Genomic DNA, 21,136 nt, shown 5'->3' with positions numbered 1-21,136 from the left:
GGCTCTAAACAGCAGGAAAGCAACATCTGCACCTGAACGCACCACCTACTTGTGCGTTTTGTTCACTATAAGTACCTTCAAGAGTGTCTGTTTTGGCAGAAAACTGCAGTTTCAATATGAGAACATTTCCAAAATACATTTAAACTTATCATCACGTGTTTGTTTGCGAATGTGCGAACTTTTCATCTGGGTTTTTTTTCACTTCTGCATTACCAACCACTATTATGGGGTAAGTCCCACCACAGATTCCAATCTGCACATAATTAAGCTGCATTGTTTTGCTCCGGGACGCCGACAGTTATGTGACCAGAGTGAGAAAGTTCATGAACTTCCCAAAGCAGATAAACACACAGTACAAACTTAATAGCTACGTAGATGTATTTAGACATTTAGACATTTTGTTGTCGTTTTTTCTCGGTGGCCTTGTCTTTCTCTTCATGCATTTCTTTTTTTTTTTTTGACGCTCTGGTAAAAGTCATAAGAAAATCCAAGGTTAAAGCATATGCAAGTATTCACAATGACCTTTATCTCCAGGAGTCACATAAGCAGACTGCGAGGGGAGATATGTCACAGTTCTCTCCCCCCCCCCCCTGTACTGCAAAAGAAAAACATTGGGGGGAAACACAAAAAGGTTACATCGTTAAAACAAAACAAAGCAATACGTCCAGACTTGATAGCTGAAGGTTGCTTCTTGAGGTGCCGTTGGAGAGGAGGACAGCTTAGTCTTTTGTTGTTGCGATTTGGCACTGGTGGCCCCGCAACGATTACCGACAAAATGAAACAGTCCAAACCTCCACCGATCGGGGCCATGGCTGCCGGTCGAGTAATCTGATAGATCACTGTCACATTTGAACAAACACCAACAAGACCTTTTTTTTTTTTTTAGAACTGTACAGTCAAAAGACACAAAAATAGACACAAAAATAGACTTGATATAATCTGATAGGATAGCCCTATTAGTGCTAGCTGCTAAGGCGGGGCAGAGAGACAGGCAGGCAAACAGGACAGACAGGCACTTAAGTGCTGATGCATAGCGGAGATTAAAGTTAGACCTGTAAGCAAAAGACAGAGGAGGCGGGAGGACATAGAAAGTCTTAAATTAAAGGTTCAGTGTGTAGAATCTAGTGACATCTAGTGGTGGAGTTGCATGTTGCAGCTGAATTCCCCTCACCTCCCCCTTCCCTTCCTGATGTAAATATAAAGTACTTGAATATAAAGGGGCAACAATTCTTACAATTTAGGTGAAAAACACTAGCATCCTTTCATATTCAACTTCTGCCAATAGATCCCTTTAACCAAAATCTTACAAACTGAACCTTTAAAAGATTTAGGGTCTTGGTACTTTAAATTCAACCTGATAAAAAACATTTTAAAAGTGTAAAAACGTTCTTCTTAAATGTTTGGTACCTTAACGTATAAAATAAGTGAGGACAACAAATTAGGAGTTTCTATAAACGGACCTTGTAGAAATAACAACTGAGCCCCTTTCTGGTGCTAAAAGCAGTGTGCTGACCGCTACAAAGCTAGCATTAGCATGGCTATAGATAGGGTCTCTATCCTCACTGTACGTACCTTATGTTATTTAGCATCCTGAGACAAAGGGGATTAAGTGACACACACGTGTATGGAGCTAATAGCACTAATGGGATTGCTTGGCTCTATAGCAGGGGTCTCACCCTGAGCTGTGGTCAGCAGGTCGGTGAATTTATGTCCTGGCATGGTGGTAATATCTTAATCTGATCTGGCTGCCTTCAGCTAGCGAGCAAGATTCTGTATACGCTGACAGAAGTGCCCTTCTGTTTCAAGCCTGTGTGTTTAATACTTTCGGTGTATGGCTCTGGTTCGAAAAGTTAAACGTGAAAGAAAAGGGAGACAGACAGAATAAAAGTGACACAAGTAAGCTAACAGTTGCTATGCTAATATTTCTCACAGTAGACAGGTAGGCCTGTAGATTGCTAGTACCATTGTATCATTTATGTTAGCGCAAATGCCGCGTTCACGTCACAACAGATTCATCGTTTATTTCGTTGTCATTAGCATCAGCTTAAAAGCCGTGAATAGAAGGGGCCACGTTTTCATCCGGGTTTGTGACCACAACTACACAAAAAGAACTCAACTGATTTCCATGAAATTTTGCAGAGGGGAGAGGCGGGACCCAACTAAGAACCTATTTAATTTTAACTTTCTTTAACATATAGGCTGAATGTGAGGTAAGCGCTCTCTGAGCATCCGTTTAGTCATGAACGGGGAAACTTGAATATTTATAACTTGGCTCCAAATTAAACAGAAGTACCAATGATCCATAAAAATAGATGCTTCACATCAGTCAGTCTTTCATTCAAGGTAACCCAAATTTAACAGATAGATTTATATTGACAACGTACCATCGATCCCATATGACATTAACACGGCATTGAGTGCGACCCATTTTTTCTCAATATCTTCCTCTGCATTTTTTTGAAATTACATCAAATTAAGCAGAAAGAAAGAACCCAAAGTTGAACTTAGTCAAGGCTAAGTTGAAGTTCTTTGCAAAACAGCTACAGTCTGAAAATGAGGCACTTTTTTAGCAGTAACTGTAAATAGTTCTTATATATTTTCTTTCTCATACAAATAATAATCAGCCACCTTTGTACTCTCTATGATTGGAGGGTTTTTTCCACTTGGAGGAAATCTAAAAAAAAAAAATCGAAACAAAATAAAAAAATACCATTCTCCATTTTTGTACCCTTCTCTGATTGGCTTTCACTCAAGGAATGAGAGCAGCAAGTATCTTTTCATGTCATTTGGCACACATCTCCGCTGGTTTCCGTAACCAACGAGATGAAAGCGAAGGAAAAAAAACAGTCTGTCAAAGTGCTTCAGCGGGGGCGTGTCCGATCCAGTCGCTCTTTCAATGCAACTAGTTCACGGAAAGGAAAAGGCGGGGCTTCGAAGTGAGTGGTACCAGATTGTTTCCCCTCCAAGGACGACGCACCAACATCAGCACTCTGGAGGAGAGAAAAACACAGAGAGAAAAGGAAAATAGTTTGGTTAGATGCAGAATAAACAATAACTGTGATATGAAGAAGAAATATTATGACATGTATATAGAGCGCGTCTTGCTTATCAGGGTAATTATAATATCTATTGTAAGATACGTGTCTGCTTATCGGCCCGGGAACACAGTGACCTTATGGTGAACAACAGGAAAATACAATACGGCCAAACAGCCGTGAAAAAGACTCAGACATGAAAGTGATATAGAGAACAGCAGGAAAGAAGAAAGTGAGGACACCTATTGCTGCAGGCACAGAGTCAAGCAGAGTGTGTGTGTGCATGTGTGTGTGTAGGTGCCAGCACAAGGGAAAATGGAGATCCAGAAAAGATGTCAGGTCCTCAGCGCTTCACGTCACATCGAACATATGAGCACACAGGCACGCATCATCAGGACAATGTCATGTCTCACCAACACACAGAATGACTGTTCCCTGGCCTCGTTTGCACAGTTGATATGATTAACAGGAATGCAGACTTGATAAATCCGCTTCAGAACAGATACAGCTAAAGAATCACACATCGGACATCTGTTTGTTTATATGTTGAACCTGAACCAGACACTGTGCAGTTGGAAAAATACGCTTAGTGATTCAAATCAACATTATTTGCAGCATACTGATATATCAGGAGCCTCACAATGTCTCGACAATGTTTTCTAACTTGTTTGACAATTTCTATGACATGTTCCATAACATCCTCCTATCTGTGCACAACAGTAAAAGGAGAGGGTTTATCCCTTATCTGTCTCTCAACAAAAGCATAAACAGTCAGTCTGATCATGGGCATTTGAGTATTGTATTTTGAGTATCATATTTGAGTATGATAGCCTGCGTCAGAATTCTGAAATTCAACTCACCACATATTTATTTTCTCCTATTTCTTTGCAGAGCTGTGCACAGCACATTATTTCGCACTGACTTGTCCAGCTCAGCCTCTTTCTTTCTTTCTGAGGATCCCCATTAGCACCAGCATAAGCATAGCTATTCTTCCTGGGGTCCACCACACACACAGTCAAACACATTATACAAGCACCACAAACAAACACAACCACATAAACAAACACAAACAGCTCAAGTTGATACAGAAGAGAAACAAAAGTCATCCTTTTAACAGATTTTGGGCAAAACACAAGATTTTAGATTATTTATAATTCTTCTAAAAATTCAAAACCTGTTTTCCCTTTTCCTTCACACAGCTAAGTAATAATTCTTAACAAAAAGTTCTGTTTTCACCCATCCTGCACAATTCCCACATGAAATTAAATTCCAAGGAAACAAGGTTATTTTATTTCTACTTTGACCATAATCTATATATTATCTTCAGTTTACACAAAGACACCAGTCAATTACTGTTCAAGAGTTATTTGGAGATGCTGTTTTAATAAAAAATTGAGCTGCTTGTAAATACTCAAACTTATTGACAACTAATGGACCCATCTGTCATCGTCGGTCTGGTCGTCACGGAGCAGCAGAGGTAACCATGCTACAAAAGTAAAAAGATCCAAAAGATTTTTACAATCCCTGTCAGTGGTAGTTCTGGAAAATAGCTCACAGTTGTTATTTGTGTGACGCTACCTGAAAGAATGTTGTATATACGCCAAACTGTCACAACATGGAGACCAGTCACCAGTTTTAATGTTGTGGTAGATGACTCTTTAAACAAACAGTCTTATGCTTCTGTTCATAATAACGTCTTGTTTAATAGGATTGCTCCATGCAGCATTGAAGCTCTATCACATTTCTAGAGGTCATGTATGTCACAACGCTTTTATTAACGAGTCAATGGAAAATGCTAAACAGTGGGTTGTAGGCTTTGCAATGAAAGCAGGATCATGACCACTATAAAGATTAGTCAGTGCTCTTTAAACTGGGTTGCTTTCTGTCAAATGTGATGACTCACACTAAAGACTCGCTGGCAGCCGTCGGCCCGAAAAACAGATCCACAAAGCCAGTAAAAGAGAGCAGGCTCAGAGAGAGTTCCCCGCGTCGCTTTACCCAAAATTTCCCAGCAGCGCTCAACTCTCTAATTGCACAAGACGACTCTACATTTACATCCCTCCCTCTCTCTCTCTAGTTTGTGTTCTTCCTGGTGCAGTGAGCTATATTTAGTGCCCCCCACCCCTCCCCAGCACAGACGGTGCCCGCCAGCCGGCCAAAGCCACGGTGGCCTAAAGCTGAGCAGAACGGAGCGGAGTGAAGCGCAGCGGCTCCCTCATTCAGGCAGCCAGCTCGAAAACAGCAACACAAACAATCAAACCAGCCAACCAGGGGGACCAGAGGAGACAGGCAGGACACGCACTGGTGCACTGCCATGAACACACACATGCAAGCTCTCATGAAACCGGGACACAGTAAGCGGCAGCGGAGGACGATGCTATAATTATGCGGTCGACATTCACTTAATGATGACCTTTCCCTAAACACAGACGTGGAAAATTATACGCTGAAACATGCTTAACAACTGCCTCATCCTAATGTACACTCACATGCACTCTCTTACACGCAACTACGAAGGAAATGTTCCCTCTTCTGGCCGCACTCATCAGTTACTGCCTTCTTATTTTCCCCAAGTTGCCCCATCCATCGCTTTGTACCCACCCATGGCGGTTTGTCTATTGATCTCATTCATTTCCTTTGCATCGTTTCTCCATCTTTGGGCAAATCGATTTAATAATGACCGTGGTAACGATTGCGTGTGAGCGTATGTGTTCCTCCTTCCTCTTCCAGACTGTTTAAATCAAGAGGTTAGACAAGGCTATCTGCCTCCGCACTCCGTGTCTAGCCAATAAATGTTCTCTAGCCGCCTGGGTATGTGTGTGTGTGTGTGTGTGTGTGTGTGTAATTAAGAGTCTGGGTCTATGTGATGTCTCAATCGAGGACTGCCTAAAGTTGAAAGCCATCCTTTTCTCTGGTTGTAAATCCAGTGTGTCAGTCTATCATTTTCATGCCACCCCAGCTCCCGCAACACACAGAGCTGGTCTATGCAACACGATGTGAGTCAGTGAGGTCACTGGTCATTCGGTCGGTTTGGATTAAATCATGTTTTATTTTAAAAGGAGAGTGCTCGGGATCAGATTCACTTCAGAGCTGTTTGAGTTCATCTTCTTGCTACAATAAGTGAAAACTGCAGCTGAGGAAAAGGCAGAGAGAATGCTACGAGATGCCAACATGGGGACAAAAAGCATGAGCCTGTAGTAGGTTCTGTGAACTTTAGTGGAAATCCCCAATGAGTTTATCACACCATGTCATCTTTTTACAGACATCTCATCGGCCCTGGGGCAGAGAAAACGTAATCCTGTGGTTTTGAAAGATTTATCAGCACGTGCAGAACTAGTACCCGGCTTTGAGAAAAGTCTTTGTCAAAGAAAACAAATCCCTTCCAACTCCAAGAGTAGCCAACCCTGACCTTTGACCCACACACTGAGGAAAGCAAAGAACTTTCTCCTGGAAAACATTAGGGAATTGTATTAATACAAGGATGTGAAAAATCCCCCTGCATTCCCACTCAAAGTGTTTTTCCACAATGGCAGCGATTTTTCGTGCCAGCTGCTTGAGCTTTTTCGCAATCTTCCAGCACTGTTATTATACTTGATTCCATTAAATCATCAATCATGCAAGGAGGGCATGCGGGCAAGAGGTGCAATGCCGCAACATGAGCCGGGATCCAGCGTCAGGACAGCTGCAAATACGAGGAATGAGCTCTGGCAGATCGGAGCAGCGGGATAGCTCCTGTGTCACCTCGTTTAATTTCTTCCAATGACGCCAGAAAGTCTGTCGGTTATGAAGATATAAAGTTCGCAGGCTGACCGCAATGTATGAATCCAATTTCACAGTTCTGATTTGTTAGTTGTGAGTCCAGCCCATATGCACATGATATTTTGTGTATTGCACGTTTGCCTCCTGTGGGTTTCAAAGGTGATGTTAAAGACTATGAAAATGTCTTCTTCGGGGGGGGGGGGGGGGCTGTAGTCAGCTCGGTTTCACGACCATTACAATGAATTCATATCTTGACCCAGTTTCACTGTGAAGCAAAACTTCTGAACGCTCCCCTGCAGCACAATCCACTTCTTTGTTTCCAAACAGAAATATTTCAGTGTTAAATTTCCACTATTTCCACTTTAATTCTCAAGCACATGGTTTCAGTTGTGCTGTGCTCCTCCACTGGTCAGCAACGTCAAGTCAAGCTCAGTTCAGGGCCAAATGGAGAAAGGGCCGGAGTACGACTGAAACAAGCTGGTTCTGCATATTGTGTAAACACGTCTAAAGGGCTTAAGTGTTTGTAGTTGCTCCAAAAAGCCTCATTTTAAGGGTCAGGATGCAATAATTGTTTTAAATAGGGATAATGGGGCACAATTATCCACATAACAGTTTTTCCTAAAATGCATCCACAGTGTTTCACTGGGTTCTGCGTAAACAACGGTGATATAACAGGTAAGGAAACAGCTGCAGGAAAATAAAATGTGGGAAAGTATCAAGAAAACGTTACTTATGAACGACCCAATATAGAACTCAGCTGGGAGAGATGAAGTGATTACAGATCTGGGGTCAGTGGTTCAGACCTGTTTCACTGTGATAATGTGAATAATTTCTGTTTACAGAGTGCATTAAGTTCGACCTTGGTGAAGAGTTCAATTCACACAGGGCTTTCTCACATTGAGCTGTGTGGTTTGAATGGTCTGGAGCAGAGTTCACTAATAGGCAATCAGAGTCCAGATAGGAGGGGGTGTCTAGACGGGGACCGAGAACTAATAAATCATTGAATTATTAAAAAATGTAACAAAGTTTGTATTTTAACCGGTGCAACATTTATATCCTGGTTTAGCAGCCCAAGAAACTCACCGACCAAATGAATGAGCTGCAAATCATTTGCATGTGATGCCACTCTGCCAATCCAATCTGTGATTTGAGAAGTGTTGAGTGAAAATGAATTAATTCAAGGAAGATAAAGGGAAACTTAATTTACACTTTTATTTTTTTTATAATAAATACTTTTGAAGATGTACTTTTTAATGAAAGCTCTCTGTTTTGTTATTTATTTTTACTTGAAGAGCACTTATAAATAATTTCTCCTGTTCAATGTGAAAACTGACGATAAAACCACAAACTGCAACTTTCACTCAGGAGCAAAAATCTGTTTGTAAACTGAAAATAAATAATTATTGATTATTGATATCGACTGATTTGTATATTTTATCTTGATATAATTTTTGGCCGATTCGCCCAGCCCTCACCACTTTATTTACATTTTCTGAGGATGTCTGTCTATGTGGTCTGTAAAAAGAAGTTTAGTAAAAAGTTTAATAACAGACTACTTCACAAAATCTGTGCACATGTTGACCCTCCCGTCACCTCACTCCAAGAAAACATTTTTGAGGCCCTCCACTGAGGGTCAAAACAAACTTCTTCTGAAGTTGTGTTTTGACCCTGAGGGCCAATGTAACGCGCTGCCCAACACAGGCCTGGAGCGGACGCGTCTTTCCCGGGAAAAGTCCTCTGGGACACAGGAAACTCTTTTTAAGTCTGTAGAAACACCAGCAGCACTTTGTTTGGAATAAATACAAGAAGAGCCGACACGTGTTCGGATGTGTGTGTGTGTGTGTATGTGGGAGAATCTCTCTTCACACGTTACAATCGGCTGCAGTACCATCCGCCACTCTTGACTGACAGGTGATTCCTGGTAGGTGCAGTTTATGATAATGTTGTCTTTTATGTAAAATGAAGGTGCTAACCACACAACCCATAAATGCGAGCAATCAATTATCTCACTGGAAGCTTTTTATTGTTTTAAAAACACCGCGCACATTACGAGAACGGTCAACGCAGCACATTTTCCCTTTATGTTCAGCTGTAAATTTCCATAGAGCAGGGTGTGTGTGTGTGCTGAAAGACGAGTGCTGTGTGTGCTTATTGCACTTTCACTCTTCTCTTTCTCAAACACTCAAACACACACACACACACACACACACACACACACACACACACACACACTATTCCTGCTAATGACAATCATGCCCACAACGGCTACAACAGCCACGTTACAAGGTATCCAGGTGTGTGTGCATGTGTGTGTGTGATGAATATGTAAACGACTACGATGAGGAGCCATCAAATGTGAGAAACTCAAATCAATCTTCACGAGACATATTAAACCATTTATCTTACATTAAATGTTCTAATTTCAGTCTGTAAACTGTCACATTTTCTTGACGTGATTATACAATGATTCAAGTAACAAAAAAAAATAGAAACTCAGGAGGCCCGAGGCGAGTTTTCATTATGCACAAGCGACAGCGGGAGAGAGGGAGTGAGTGGGTGTGTTACGGCACACAGACGAGCAGGAATGCGTGGGGACAGGAAGAGACAGAGCAGCAGTGCTGAGTGAGGGGAAAAAGGGGGCGGGAGAGGTGGTGCCCCACGTGCAGCTTATTTAGATTGTCCTTGCACAACATCTGAACTTAGAGTTTGCATTTATTATCCTGGCAGCCATGTCGGCCTTTGACATATTTGCCTGTCAGCAAGCTGTTAATGACAAAAGGCTCCATTTAATTTTGAAAAGTATTTAAAGAAGCCGGTAGCGCTGCTTCAGAGTTAACCGCAAGCTAAATCGGCCCCTGAGAGTGGGATCTGTGCTGTCCACAGGTATGATATAAACTAAGTGGAGTGCAGCTCAGGTTGCGAATTTCTGTCCGAGCTTGACCGAGACCCGACAGACATTCTGTTTTTCCCGCAGGGATCATGTTTGGGTTGAGTGTTCAATATAAAGATGGACGACAGTTAAAGTTTCTCAATTGGCTGCAATGATAGGTCAGAACCACGGCCTCCTCCATGTTAGTGGATGGGACATGGACCAAACTAAAAAGTACACGTCACATTTCTCCTAAAGATGGTGTCTGTTATTTTAGATAGTTGTTATGAGACAGGTGTTTGTTCAAGTTCTCATTATTCCAGTAAGTTTTTAATGACTTTATTGCTATAAGACGGGGGTGAAACATCGCGATAGTTGGAGGAAGTTGAGTCTTTTTACAGTTTATGTCTGAGACGATTAATCGATGAGGTGATCATCAGTCATCTGTGAATGATTGATGTGTGAGAAACTTGCTGCTGTTCTCTGTTTTAAAGCGTTGGGGTTAGAGCAAAACAAGACATTTGAACTTGTCAGTATTTCTGAAAAATGAAAATGCTGCGAATGAACGGGATAGCTGCAGCCCTACTTCTTATATCCTTGTACGTCTGTCCGGAGACAGTTTCTAAAAATAGAAACTGTGTCAGGTAAAATAAAACTGCAATTAAATTTCATGGAATTTACTGAGTCAGTGCCTGGAACTGTCTTTATCTGATCAGAGAGGACGATTGGCTTTAAAGTGCCAATAAAACAACAAAACAAATGTTTTGTGGGTAAATGATTTAACTGTATGTCCAAAACTCAAATATGTGCTTCAAGAGTAAAGAAAATATGTTTGTATTTTGTTATAAGCTTATTAAAAAGGCTTGAACCCTGTTTGAGCAGAATCTGCCTTTAGTGGTTTTAAATATAGCATTATAAAACGTGGTTGTCCTTGTGTAACAGAAACTGGCTTCTGTGCTGAAATCCGACATGGGACATCCTGTCCCTGGACGGGACACACAAAGTTAAAGCCAGAGGGGGACAAACAGGTTTGGAGGAATGTTATCTTGTTCACTCTCCATCTCTCCCTCACACTCATTTTCACTGTTTGCAGTACGGCCTCTGTCATGTCGCTCCGCCAGTTCCACCAGTATCTGCCCACATACAAACATGATATATGGAGTGATGGCATGAGCAGGTGGGGGTCCTTACTTCTTAGTAAAGCTTTTCCCAGGATGCCTAGGGGCCAGCTTGCTCCGGCTCTCTGACGGAGTGGAAGGAAACACAAGACGCTCTTGCACCACCTTTTAAGAAAGAAAGCCGAGTGACGGATTCGCTCTCGAGACATTTATCTCTCTTCACTCTGCCCCAGAGTCAGATCAGAGAAATTTAAATAAACCTTAAACTCAACTCAAGGAACCCTTGGGTCCTTTGAAAAATTAAAGCCTGTGAATGAGAGAAAACATAAATGAAAGTCTTTTTCTGGGTTTGAAATGTGATGCATTGGTTTTCCCTTTAGAAACCCCCAACATGTAATAATAATAATAATAATGATAATAATAATAATGGAAATATTGGAATTCAGTATTTTTTTGATACTGATTTAAAGAAGATATTCCACAAGACTATTTCAAATCTTTATTTTCCTGCTGGCATCAGTATAACTGTGGTCCTCACTGAACTACTAAACCAGAGCTGTTTCACTGCTGAATCATTAAAGTGATGACGGGGGCTGACGGTGCAGAATCTGAATTGTGTTTGGAAACTGATGCCTATCTGTGTCCTGCTGAGTGTGTGTGTGTGTGTGTGTGTGTGTGTGTGTGTGTGTGTGTGTGTGTCCACATGCCAGATGTTGCTCCATGTTGATAATGAATTGTGTAACTATTAATGGAAACACCACACTACACACCACACACACACAAACAGTATTCCTGCCAATGACAATCACGCAATGTGTATGTGTGTTTGTGTGTGGTAGACGGCCAGACTTGGCCAACGTGCACCGCAAATATTTATTTATGAACCTTCTGGAGTCTCCGCTAGCAACGCTTCTCTCGCCCTTTCCTCGTCTCCACAGGAGGAAAAGAAATTAGTAAAAGAATCTCTTCTTCTTTTTTCTTCCTCGTTCTCAGCGTCCCCGCTCTGCTCCATCCCTCCCTCCTCTGTCTGCAGCGTTTAGCGCATTTACTTGAAGTTCGCTGTGCACTTGTTAATAGAGGAGTTTCTGAACCGGCGGCTTGAGCTCTGCTCCAGCAGATTGGATGTGAAATTAAATAATAACGATGTGGTTTGAACTTCCACTTTTAAAGCTACACAAATCATTATCCTTATATCAACACTGACTAGATGTGATGTCGTTTGTGGGGATGAACACAGTTGCCCCATTTACACTGGAGTCTCCAGGTCTGGAAAGTGCTCGACCACATAAGAGTGAAATCACCAGAGACGCACTGAGGCCTGATTGTGATCTGATCGGTCAAACCGCCTGTGGAGGTGACACCACATTCAACACAAGTTGAATGCCATTGCGTTGATAAACAACAACTATGTGGGTGGAAATTTCCAAACCAGCAAGGTGGCAGCGAGCAGCCATAACAACACGAAGCTGTCCTCTGATGTTCAAGGATTTTCACATCTTAAGATTTCATTTTAATTAATTTTAGTATTTAATTAATTTTGCAAACGAAACTAGTGTTATATATATATTTGGTTGCATTTGTGTTTTCTTTTTATTCAAATTCATTTATAGTATATTTTATGGTTCAACTGTAAAATATCAGGCCGCAGTTACATTTCTTTGTCAAAACATCTTTAAAAACATATATTGACCGATGTCATTATTAGATATCAGTCCCTGTCCTATTGTTTCAAGTAGCTATTGGTTTACGTTCATTTCCATTCAATACAAAATTCAATCAGCGCGCTGTCGTGTGATCCATCACAGTCAACGTCCAGTCTGCATTGTTTTCGAATGCAGTGCAGATTGTTCTGATCGACCTGGAGGTCGAACATCATGTGACTTGGACAAACACCAGTCAAATGTCTGCTCGTAGATTTTCCTCTCGTACGGAAGCAAATGGAAATCAAAGAAAATCCAGAAGCTGAAAACACAGCTGCGTGGTTTGCACTGCGGTTAGTAATGTTGTGAAGTAAATGGGACTCGTGTTAAATAGACAAAAACATGTATAACCACTGGTCTGGTGCTTTAACCACATGACGACAGGAGTCCTCAGATTTATTTGAGTCTGAATTGAAACGACTTGTAAAAAGAGCGCAGCAGTTAAAGAGATATAAATGGTGACATGCAAGTGTCAGACGGCTCGGTTACAGGACACACTGGTCGTGTGTGATGTGTGTGTCAACGAACTGCAAGCTGTTGGGAAATGTGTGTGTGTGTGTGTGTGTGTGTGTGTGTGTGTGTGTGTGTGTGTGTAGAGATGAGGTAGGCTGTGAGGCGACAGTAGTTGCAGGTTGCACAAGCATATTGCCACACACACGCACGTACTTCTATCTTTGTGAGGACACTCGACATTATGTCTTTTCCAGCCCCTTAAGGCTCATTTGTGTTCAACCCCTTATCCTGACCTACAATGAATTCTAACCTGAATCCAAACACCAGGGTGACAGGTGGAACAGTGGTTACATCAGAGCAATAAGGTTGTGTGCCTCTGTGATACACTGGCGACCTGCCCAGGGGACGTGTCCAGCCTTTCGCCCTAAGTCAGCTGGGATGGGCCCCCCTGGTATAAATGATGCACTGATGGATGGACCCTCAGGTCTCACCCCTTAAACAGCACTTTGAGAGGAGCGGGGTCCTAACAAAGATACAGGTTCAGGTACGCACATCACACACAGCAGGCGAACAACGTCAGTCAGAGACTCTAGGAGCAATTGGGTATTTTTGCTGTGACCACTCTTTTCTTCTTACACGTGCATAAGAGACATCCCTGCAGACACAAAGTCCCTGCGTCATGTAAGTGAGCAGCGTGATGACGCACGGCCGATCACTAGCCCTGTGTGTGTGTGTGTGTTGTTTAGGTCAGGAGGTGATGATTCATATTCAGATTCTGCCGGACTCCGAAAAAAGCCCTCACCTCCCCCATTGTCAGCTCGCACAGGAGAGAAACACGACATCACAGCCTCGCGTTGACACACATGCTGCCCTCTGCCACAACCGCTTGTGCACGTGCAAAAATAAATAAATAAATAAATAAAACACTCATGTCACGTTTCTTTTAGCTCCTCTGGACGACGACTGCTCATGAATACAATGATAAATTAAATTCAGCACGGACATAAGCAGCAAACAGGGAGCGCACATACGGAGAGAGCGTGCGCCGCCTCTCAATCATCCCTCGCTCATCCACTTTCCTAACAACCTCCTGACCTTCCATCTCTTCCACATGCAATTTCTACTTGTTTGTTCTTGACCAGGTCAGACTAATGAGGAAACAGGGGAGCTGAGCACATTTCATTTCCTGGCGGCTGCTGATTGCGAGGCTTTTAATGCTCTGGTTAGGAGCTGCGTCGCCTGCAGCCCAGGAGAACATTGTGTTATTAGCAGAGAAGGTCTGTGTCTGGGAAACAGAAGCAGAACATTGAGTTTATGTGCTGCAGTGAAAAGATGCAAAGATTTTGAGACGTGCACTATGAACACCTCGTAGGCAGCCGTAGAGTCTACAAATGCACGACACAAAACAACAAAATGTGTGGAGGAGTATGAGCATATGTGCAGGAGATCACACCTACAAACATTTCAATTCTGGGAAGAGGAAGGAGGTGGTTGTGCCAGATGTGTGTGTTTCCCATCATTAACATCTGGCACGTGAAAAGACTTTTCCCACAAACTGAAATTGGTATTGAAATTTGGCATTCATGGTTATTAAATGTAAAAGAATAGATGTGCGTTAAAAATACAGTTTACCTGACATCTGCCCGTCTATCTCTATAACAGCTCATCCTCGGCAGTGAGCGTCACCACAGCTTCACCTGCGCTGCTGGAGCATGTTTTAGTTATCAGCTGATCAGAGTTCTGTGTTAATCCCTGCTGCCACCACAGCAGCTTTCTCTGCCCCTCGCTGCTGCCGGATGTTTGCAGCGGTACCCGAAAGTGTGCGCGTCCACCTCATCGGACCGGTACGTGTGGTTGGATCCCTGAGACCCATCATTAATTATCTCCGCCAAGAAGGTAATGTTTTCAGCCCTGTTGGAGCTGTATGTGATGATGTCAATGTCAAGTTTTCCACAGAACCGATGCTTTTATCTTGAATTTGAAACTGATTATTGACTAAACTGATTATTGATTACATAGTTTGGCAAAAGTAAAAGTACAGACTTGTCTTCTAATGCGGAAAATCACGAACATTACTTCCAGTCACACACCAACACACACACACACACACCAATTTGCAACTTGTACAATTGAATAAATGAGACCCTGGAGAGCACAGGGGGGAGATGTTAGTTCTACCTACACGTCCCTGCTCACCGTGCTGACGCCGGGGTGATGTCGAGGGCGAGGCAGAACTCTCTAAAGGTTAACGACCGTTTTCAGGCCAGTAATGGCAGCGGTGAGCAAACATCCCTGCTCCCTCGTTCGATCGGAGTTACATAAAGCGAAGGGGGAGCAGGGGACTGTTTGTTCTTTCTCTCAATCACATTATAGAAGATTTCAATGATCTCAAGACAGGAAAACGTTAGGGTGGAGGTGGAGGGAGGGTGGGTGCTGCGTGTTGGGTTCTGCTCATATTTGCATGAACACGGCCGGAGGATATGTGGTTAAGTGGGAACTGTCGGAGGGTAAATCTAAAACTCTCTGTCCTCGTTGTCCAGATTGGAATAATTATCTTCTTCCCTTCCTCTGAGGGGAAAACAAAAGAAAAGGTTTTGACTCTATCACTCTTGAGGAGAAGTGGACCCTGCAGGTCGCTGTGTCAGAATTAGGTAACTGACACGCAGGCTGTGTGTGTTCAGCCTATGGCTTCCCCCCTCGAGGCAGTTAAGAGTTGAGCAATCTGTATGAAGCCGAGGGAGAGATGGCCCCACATGTCCCATGATCCTCGGCTCATTGTAGGTAATTTAAAACACGAAATCTCCAAACGCGACTTCTGCTTTGCAAGAGAACGTTTTTTTTTTTTTAACATAAAGGGACTGAATGTTCTGATAAAATCTCGAGCGACAGATCATTTTCATGTCACACTTAAGCTCCATTCAGACATGCACTGGAATTTTCCGGAGGGGCTCTCTGTGAGAACGCAAATGTCTGAGTTAGTTGCTCTTAACATTTTTCAGAACTTTGAGTAAAAAGTCTGAAATATTCCAGCGGGAACTCACGAGAAGATGCAGCAGGATAAAGTGAACGAGTGAACTTGGAAAAAACAACAAGATTCAAGAGGATTTGTTGTTTTCGGGCTGATGCTGAAGTTCTTGAACAGAATTTATGCATCATGCTCTGCCCTGAAATCACCTCTCACCTGAACGTACGAGAGATTTTCCTGTTTGTCTGACTCGAACAATCTTCTGCTGAGTTCTCCCCTAGTGCGGAGGGCAAACTTTTCTAGAGGACGTGTCTGAAAACAGCTTTATTCACCTCTGGTCCGTTTTTCAATAGATACTCATACATGCAATTTCCCCTGCATCCAGTTCAACGAAAAGGAAAACACTCATGGTGTTAACTGGCTTATTTTTAAGTAATAAAAGTAAAATCCTTGGACAAAGGAAGAGCTGTGAGCAGTAGACGGAATTTCTAAAGAATTTCTAAAAATGGTGACAACCTGAATCGACATGTTGGCCGACAGTGCTGCTACTTATTTCTTCATTATCTGACACAAATAACTTTTTATGTGCAAACCGGATGTTTCCACATCACTGAGACACTCAAATGTGGGTCTTGAGGAGGCCATGAATAATATACCAAAAACACTATGGTAACGGCAGTGATGTAACAAATTAGGTAAAAGTTACATGACAATATGATGTGTCGTGCAAAAGTGGCACTTTTGAATCCAACAAGACGAATGATGGAATATTTTAGAACAGCACTGAGTAGAGTGCATACGTCTGCCAAGACACAACAGTCCCCTTAAGAAACCAATTTGAATTCACTAAATCTAGTTTTTTATTTGGATCTGCACCAAATCACACACACTCATAAATATCAGTCACAGAACATGATCAGAACATGCCAGATTTTCCACGAAATCCAGAACACGCAGAATGATTCTTGGAAAGCCTGTTTACGGATGAGGTCATGTATGAGCATTTTATTCACGTAAACCCTTCCTTCGTCATTCGTTGTTTGCCCCTCAAGTTATAGCAGAGACAGACGGGTGGAAATAAAAAAGTGGAAATGACGCAATTGAAAGGCGAGCGAAATGAAAATCTCCACGAGTCATGTGATCACTTGTCAGTCAGCAGCCACGCTGTCGGGTCGAAAAACTGCTTAATTGGACCAAATTCAAACAGTCTAGTCAGATCAGGGCTTTACTGGCAAAGCCCGACTAGAGGGAGAGAGGGAAAAAAAAGCGATTTGATGGAGGCTCCTCTGAGAATAACTTGACCCCCGTCACAGGAGTCTTATCTGGATTCACACCCTGTTGTCAACGTCAGCACTTAATTTGGCCAAGAGATCAACTCTGACCGCTCCTCATCCCCTGGACCTTCTCCACCTGATCCCTCCGGCCTGAGCACAGCTGAAGGCGCAAACGCACATGTGCTAAAACACACACAACCACATAAACAAATAACGCAGTACACACACACACACACACACACACACACGGTCTCCAAGCGAGAAGCGTCTCGTTAGTAGACCTTAATCAGCTTAGTGGTCTCCAACACCCACTGGCACTAAGCTCTTTACGGACCAACCCAGTTAGAGAAGTGGCAGCTGAGTGATGTCATGGCCCGGGATCCAATAAGACACACACACAGTCAGACGCACACAGATCATGGTGGAGACATGGGGAGAAACACTGCGGCTATGTTGACATCAAAACAATCACCTGAGAATAAGTAGAGTACAGTGTGTGTGTGTGTGTGTGTGTGTGTGTGTGTGTGTGTGTGACCAGGGAACAGACTCAAGAGTGTGAAGAACGCAGAAAACTCGGAGCTCGAATAAAGCTAAAAGAAGCTCAAACATTTTCCTGGGGGAGTGTGTGAGAAGGGAAGGAGACAAATAAGTGTGTGTGTGTGTGTGTGTGTGTGTGTGTGTGTTTGTAAGAGAAAGGAGGGAAACATTCCCTCCCTCCTCCTCCCTCCTGTGCACTCAGTAACCCCAGTGGGTTGGTGGGTGGCTTCTCCGTTCTTTTAGGAGGCACCCGATGCTCTCTGAGCCCGGCATACATCCCATACCACAGCGCACAATCAGCACTCTGTAGCCAGGATCACGCTCATACAGGGCGCTGGCAGGCTGCCAGGCACGTACACACACACAGACACACACACACACACACACTCAGACAGACACTCACACTCACCTCACACACTCTTATACATATCGAGATGGAAACACACACATACACAGAAGAAGCTTAAATTAAAGGAACACACTGTTCATGTCAATGTAAACTGACCAAACCACAATGAAGGGCTGCAGCTAACAAACCATTTTGTCTGTTTAGTCTATAAAAACTGAAAATGGAGAAATTGCATATAAACATGTAAAAGTCAGTTTCCACAAATATTGAGGTATTTCTGTCGCTGACTAATCCAAACACATTTTAATTACAAAGAAAAGCAGCAGAAACTAAAGTATAATATTTTTAACCTGTGTAAAATGTATTTAAGTTAAAAGCACTTTATAAGGTAAATGCAAAATTATATTCACTATCAATATTATTATTTCACTTTAGTGTTGAACCCCTCGTGGATCCATGCAGAGGAGCAGATCCAGGATTTTATTGAACATTGAACTGAATTAAAATTAAGATTTTAAATGGTTAATTGCGTTTTGTTTTACATTTTCACAGATTTCACAAATTCATGGATCCTGATGATATTTGGGTCTGTTGGGCCTTGGCGGAGGCACGTGATCTATTGAATACCATTGTAGATATGCTAACTGTTTCTACCGGTTTTAAGTCTTTATGCTAAGCTAAGTGATCCAGCAGGTGGCTGTTGCTTCATATTTATGCACCAAAAATTCAAACTATGACGTGCTTACCAAGTATGTATTATGCAACACGCTCCAGTTGTGAGAGGTACATTCAGCAGGTGCTTCACCTTAACTTGGCAGGTGAAGGAGCCGACTTAATGAAACAGGCTGATCTCCTCCTAATGCCTACATGCTCCGCTCCAATCTTTCCTCTGATCTAAATCTAATCATGTAGTGTATATTATATCTGATGGAAGGACCGCGGTGACCCGACAAGAGCTTGCTTCATTCATTCCTCGATTCATTCATTCCCCGATTCATTCATTCCTCGATTCATTCATTCATTCCAGCACAAACTTCCAGCCCGAAAGCTTCGTAATCTGCGCGACGCGATTGTGAGAAGGACAAAAAAATATAAAAAACTGAAAAGTCGAATGTGAAAATAAGAAAAAAAAACTTAGCAAACAAAAAGTCCAAAGAGAAAAAGAAGAAAAGGCAGGAAGAGGAGGGGAAGAAAGAGAGGTCTGGAGAGTGGAGGAGGGAGGCATGGTGGGGGAGAGCGGCTTTGTTCAGAACAAAATGAGCAAAACAGTATTGACAAAAGAGACAGGAGCGGTGTGTGTGTGTGTGTGTGTGTGTGTGTGTGTGTGTGTGTGTGTGTGTGTAGACAGGGTAAACTGGGGGCAGGTAAGTGAAGGTTACTTTGGCCATTAGCTGAGGAGCTTTTGGCTGATCCCTGCTTCCTGAAAGGTGATTGCCTGGATGATCCGTCTCAGCTTTTCCTATTAAGAGCAGCAAAGCCTCAAGAATGTGTGTTTGTTTGTATGTGTGTTTGTGTGTGTGTTCATGCATGTGGGCAAACCAAGCAAATCCAGACTTTCTAGTGTTAACCAAAGAGCTCTGGATTGAATAGAAAGCACGTACAGGTGTGGCCATCAAATACCTTTCTGCCACACCAATGACAAGTTCAGGGGCCAAAGTCCTTAAGACAAACACACGCATACAAACACAAACACACACAAACACACAAGAACACAGCGGCAGGAGAAAGAATTGTGTTGGCAGCTTGGTCAGTCAAAGAGGCGCCTCTGGACAAACGAAATGTGTGAATCTGGTGTGTTTGTGTGTGTGTGTGTGTGTCTGTGTGTGCACGCCAAATGGATGTGAATAAGCCACTAGTCAGTCAAAACATGACTAGAGTACTGAACTGTTAGCTGAGGTTTTACTACCTAATTATCATTCGCTCGGCCGGGCAGCTCACCAGAAACACACACACACACACACACACACACACACACACACACACACACACACACACACACACACACACACACACACACACACACACACACAGTACCTAGGGCTGCTATTGAGTTCCTGTCGAGGAGCTCTTGAGCAAGCTGTTAATCCCTCAGCCACACATTTCGGTGAACGGTGAGTAAGGTGAGGGATTAACAGATGAAAAAGAAAAGTTTTACCATGAATAGATGAGCAATTTCATACGGTTTCAATCTTTTTAAGTAGAGTTTGTATGTTCACGTGATGAGATCATGCAAAATCATTCCACGCAGGAAAAACCCAAGTGTGTGTGTGTGTGTGTGTGTGTGTGTGTGTGTGTGTGTGTAAATAAAATAGTATGTGGTGGGAGATGAGAATCCAGCCTTGTCAAGGTCTAGGGAGATAAGTGACTGAAAATAAAACAAGGCGTGGGAGAGAAAGCACAAACAAAAAAGAAAAGAAAGAAGAAGAGTGACAAGACGTCAGAGTCAACAAATTAATGCCTTTTCTTCGCTGGTAAATCACCATGGTAACAAGCATGTGACACCCAGCTCCCTCTGTTCACAGTCAAAAGTGATTTTTCACAACAATCCGTACACGGGAGGAAGAAAAATGTACCATTCAAACTCCTGCATTACTTGCGTAAGCGTTTTCAGGTCGTACATTCAGGAGGTGGAAATGAGTTCATCACACTCAGTTATCATACGTAAAGACGACTTTGAAGCTCTAGCAGATGAGGATATTATGAAAGAACCATACAAGGATGCTTTCATAGCTTTATGCATCTTACGTTCACAAGACGGACAACGACATGCGACGCACACGGTTAAGACTTAGGCTCCATTCATTCATCCTGCAAAACCAAATCCACCCGTTTCCTCTTTTCCCTGACACTGTAGTCAAACACGGAGGATAAGTGCGTGGCAGATGGGACCTCAGGCGACATCCCAGTCGGCAAGTCCTACCATGACCTTCCTCTGCAAACAAAAGTCTTTTTCTTCAGATAACAACATTAAATCGACCGACCAATACACCATGAACGAGATATTTTGGATTTTTCTTTTCTGCTTTTCTACAGTGGGCCTCATATGCAGCTATGAATGCTTTCCTTCTTACTGTACA

General features: G+C 42.7%; 1 protein-coding gene across 1 annotated transcript in view; it reads right to left on the bottom strand.

Moving 5' to 3' along the window:
- Positions 1-505: 505 nt before the first annotated feature.
- The window catches only part of LOC109634880 (insulin receptor substrate 1-B), a 45,320-nt gene continuing 24,689 nt past the window's right edge, over positions 506-21,136 (bottom strand). Inside the window, exon 4 of the mRNA XM_020095677.2 lies at positions 506-2,990. Coding sequence (XP_019951236.2) covers positions 2,983-2,990 — 8 coding nt within the window. The 3' untranslated portion in view covers positions 506-2,982. The remainder of the gene's footprint in view (positions 2,991-21,136) is intronic.

This window comes from Paralichthys olivaceus, chromosome 22 (assembly GCF_024713975.1).
Source record: "Paralichthys olivaceus isolate ysfri-2021 chromosome 22, ASM2471397v2, whole genome shotgun sequence".
NCBI classification, from domain to species: Eukaryota; Metazoa; Chordata; class Actinopteri; order Pleuronectiformes; family Paralichthyidae; genus Paralichthys; species Paralichthys olivaceus.
The sequence above is the reverse complement of the archived record's forward strand: the minus strand, read 5'-3'. Positions and strand labels throughout refer to the sequence as shown.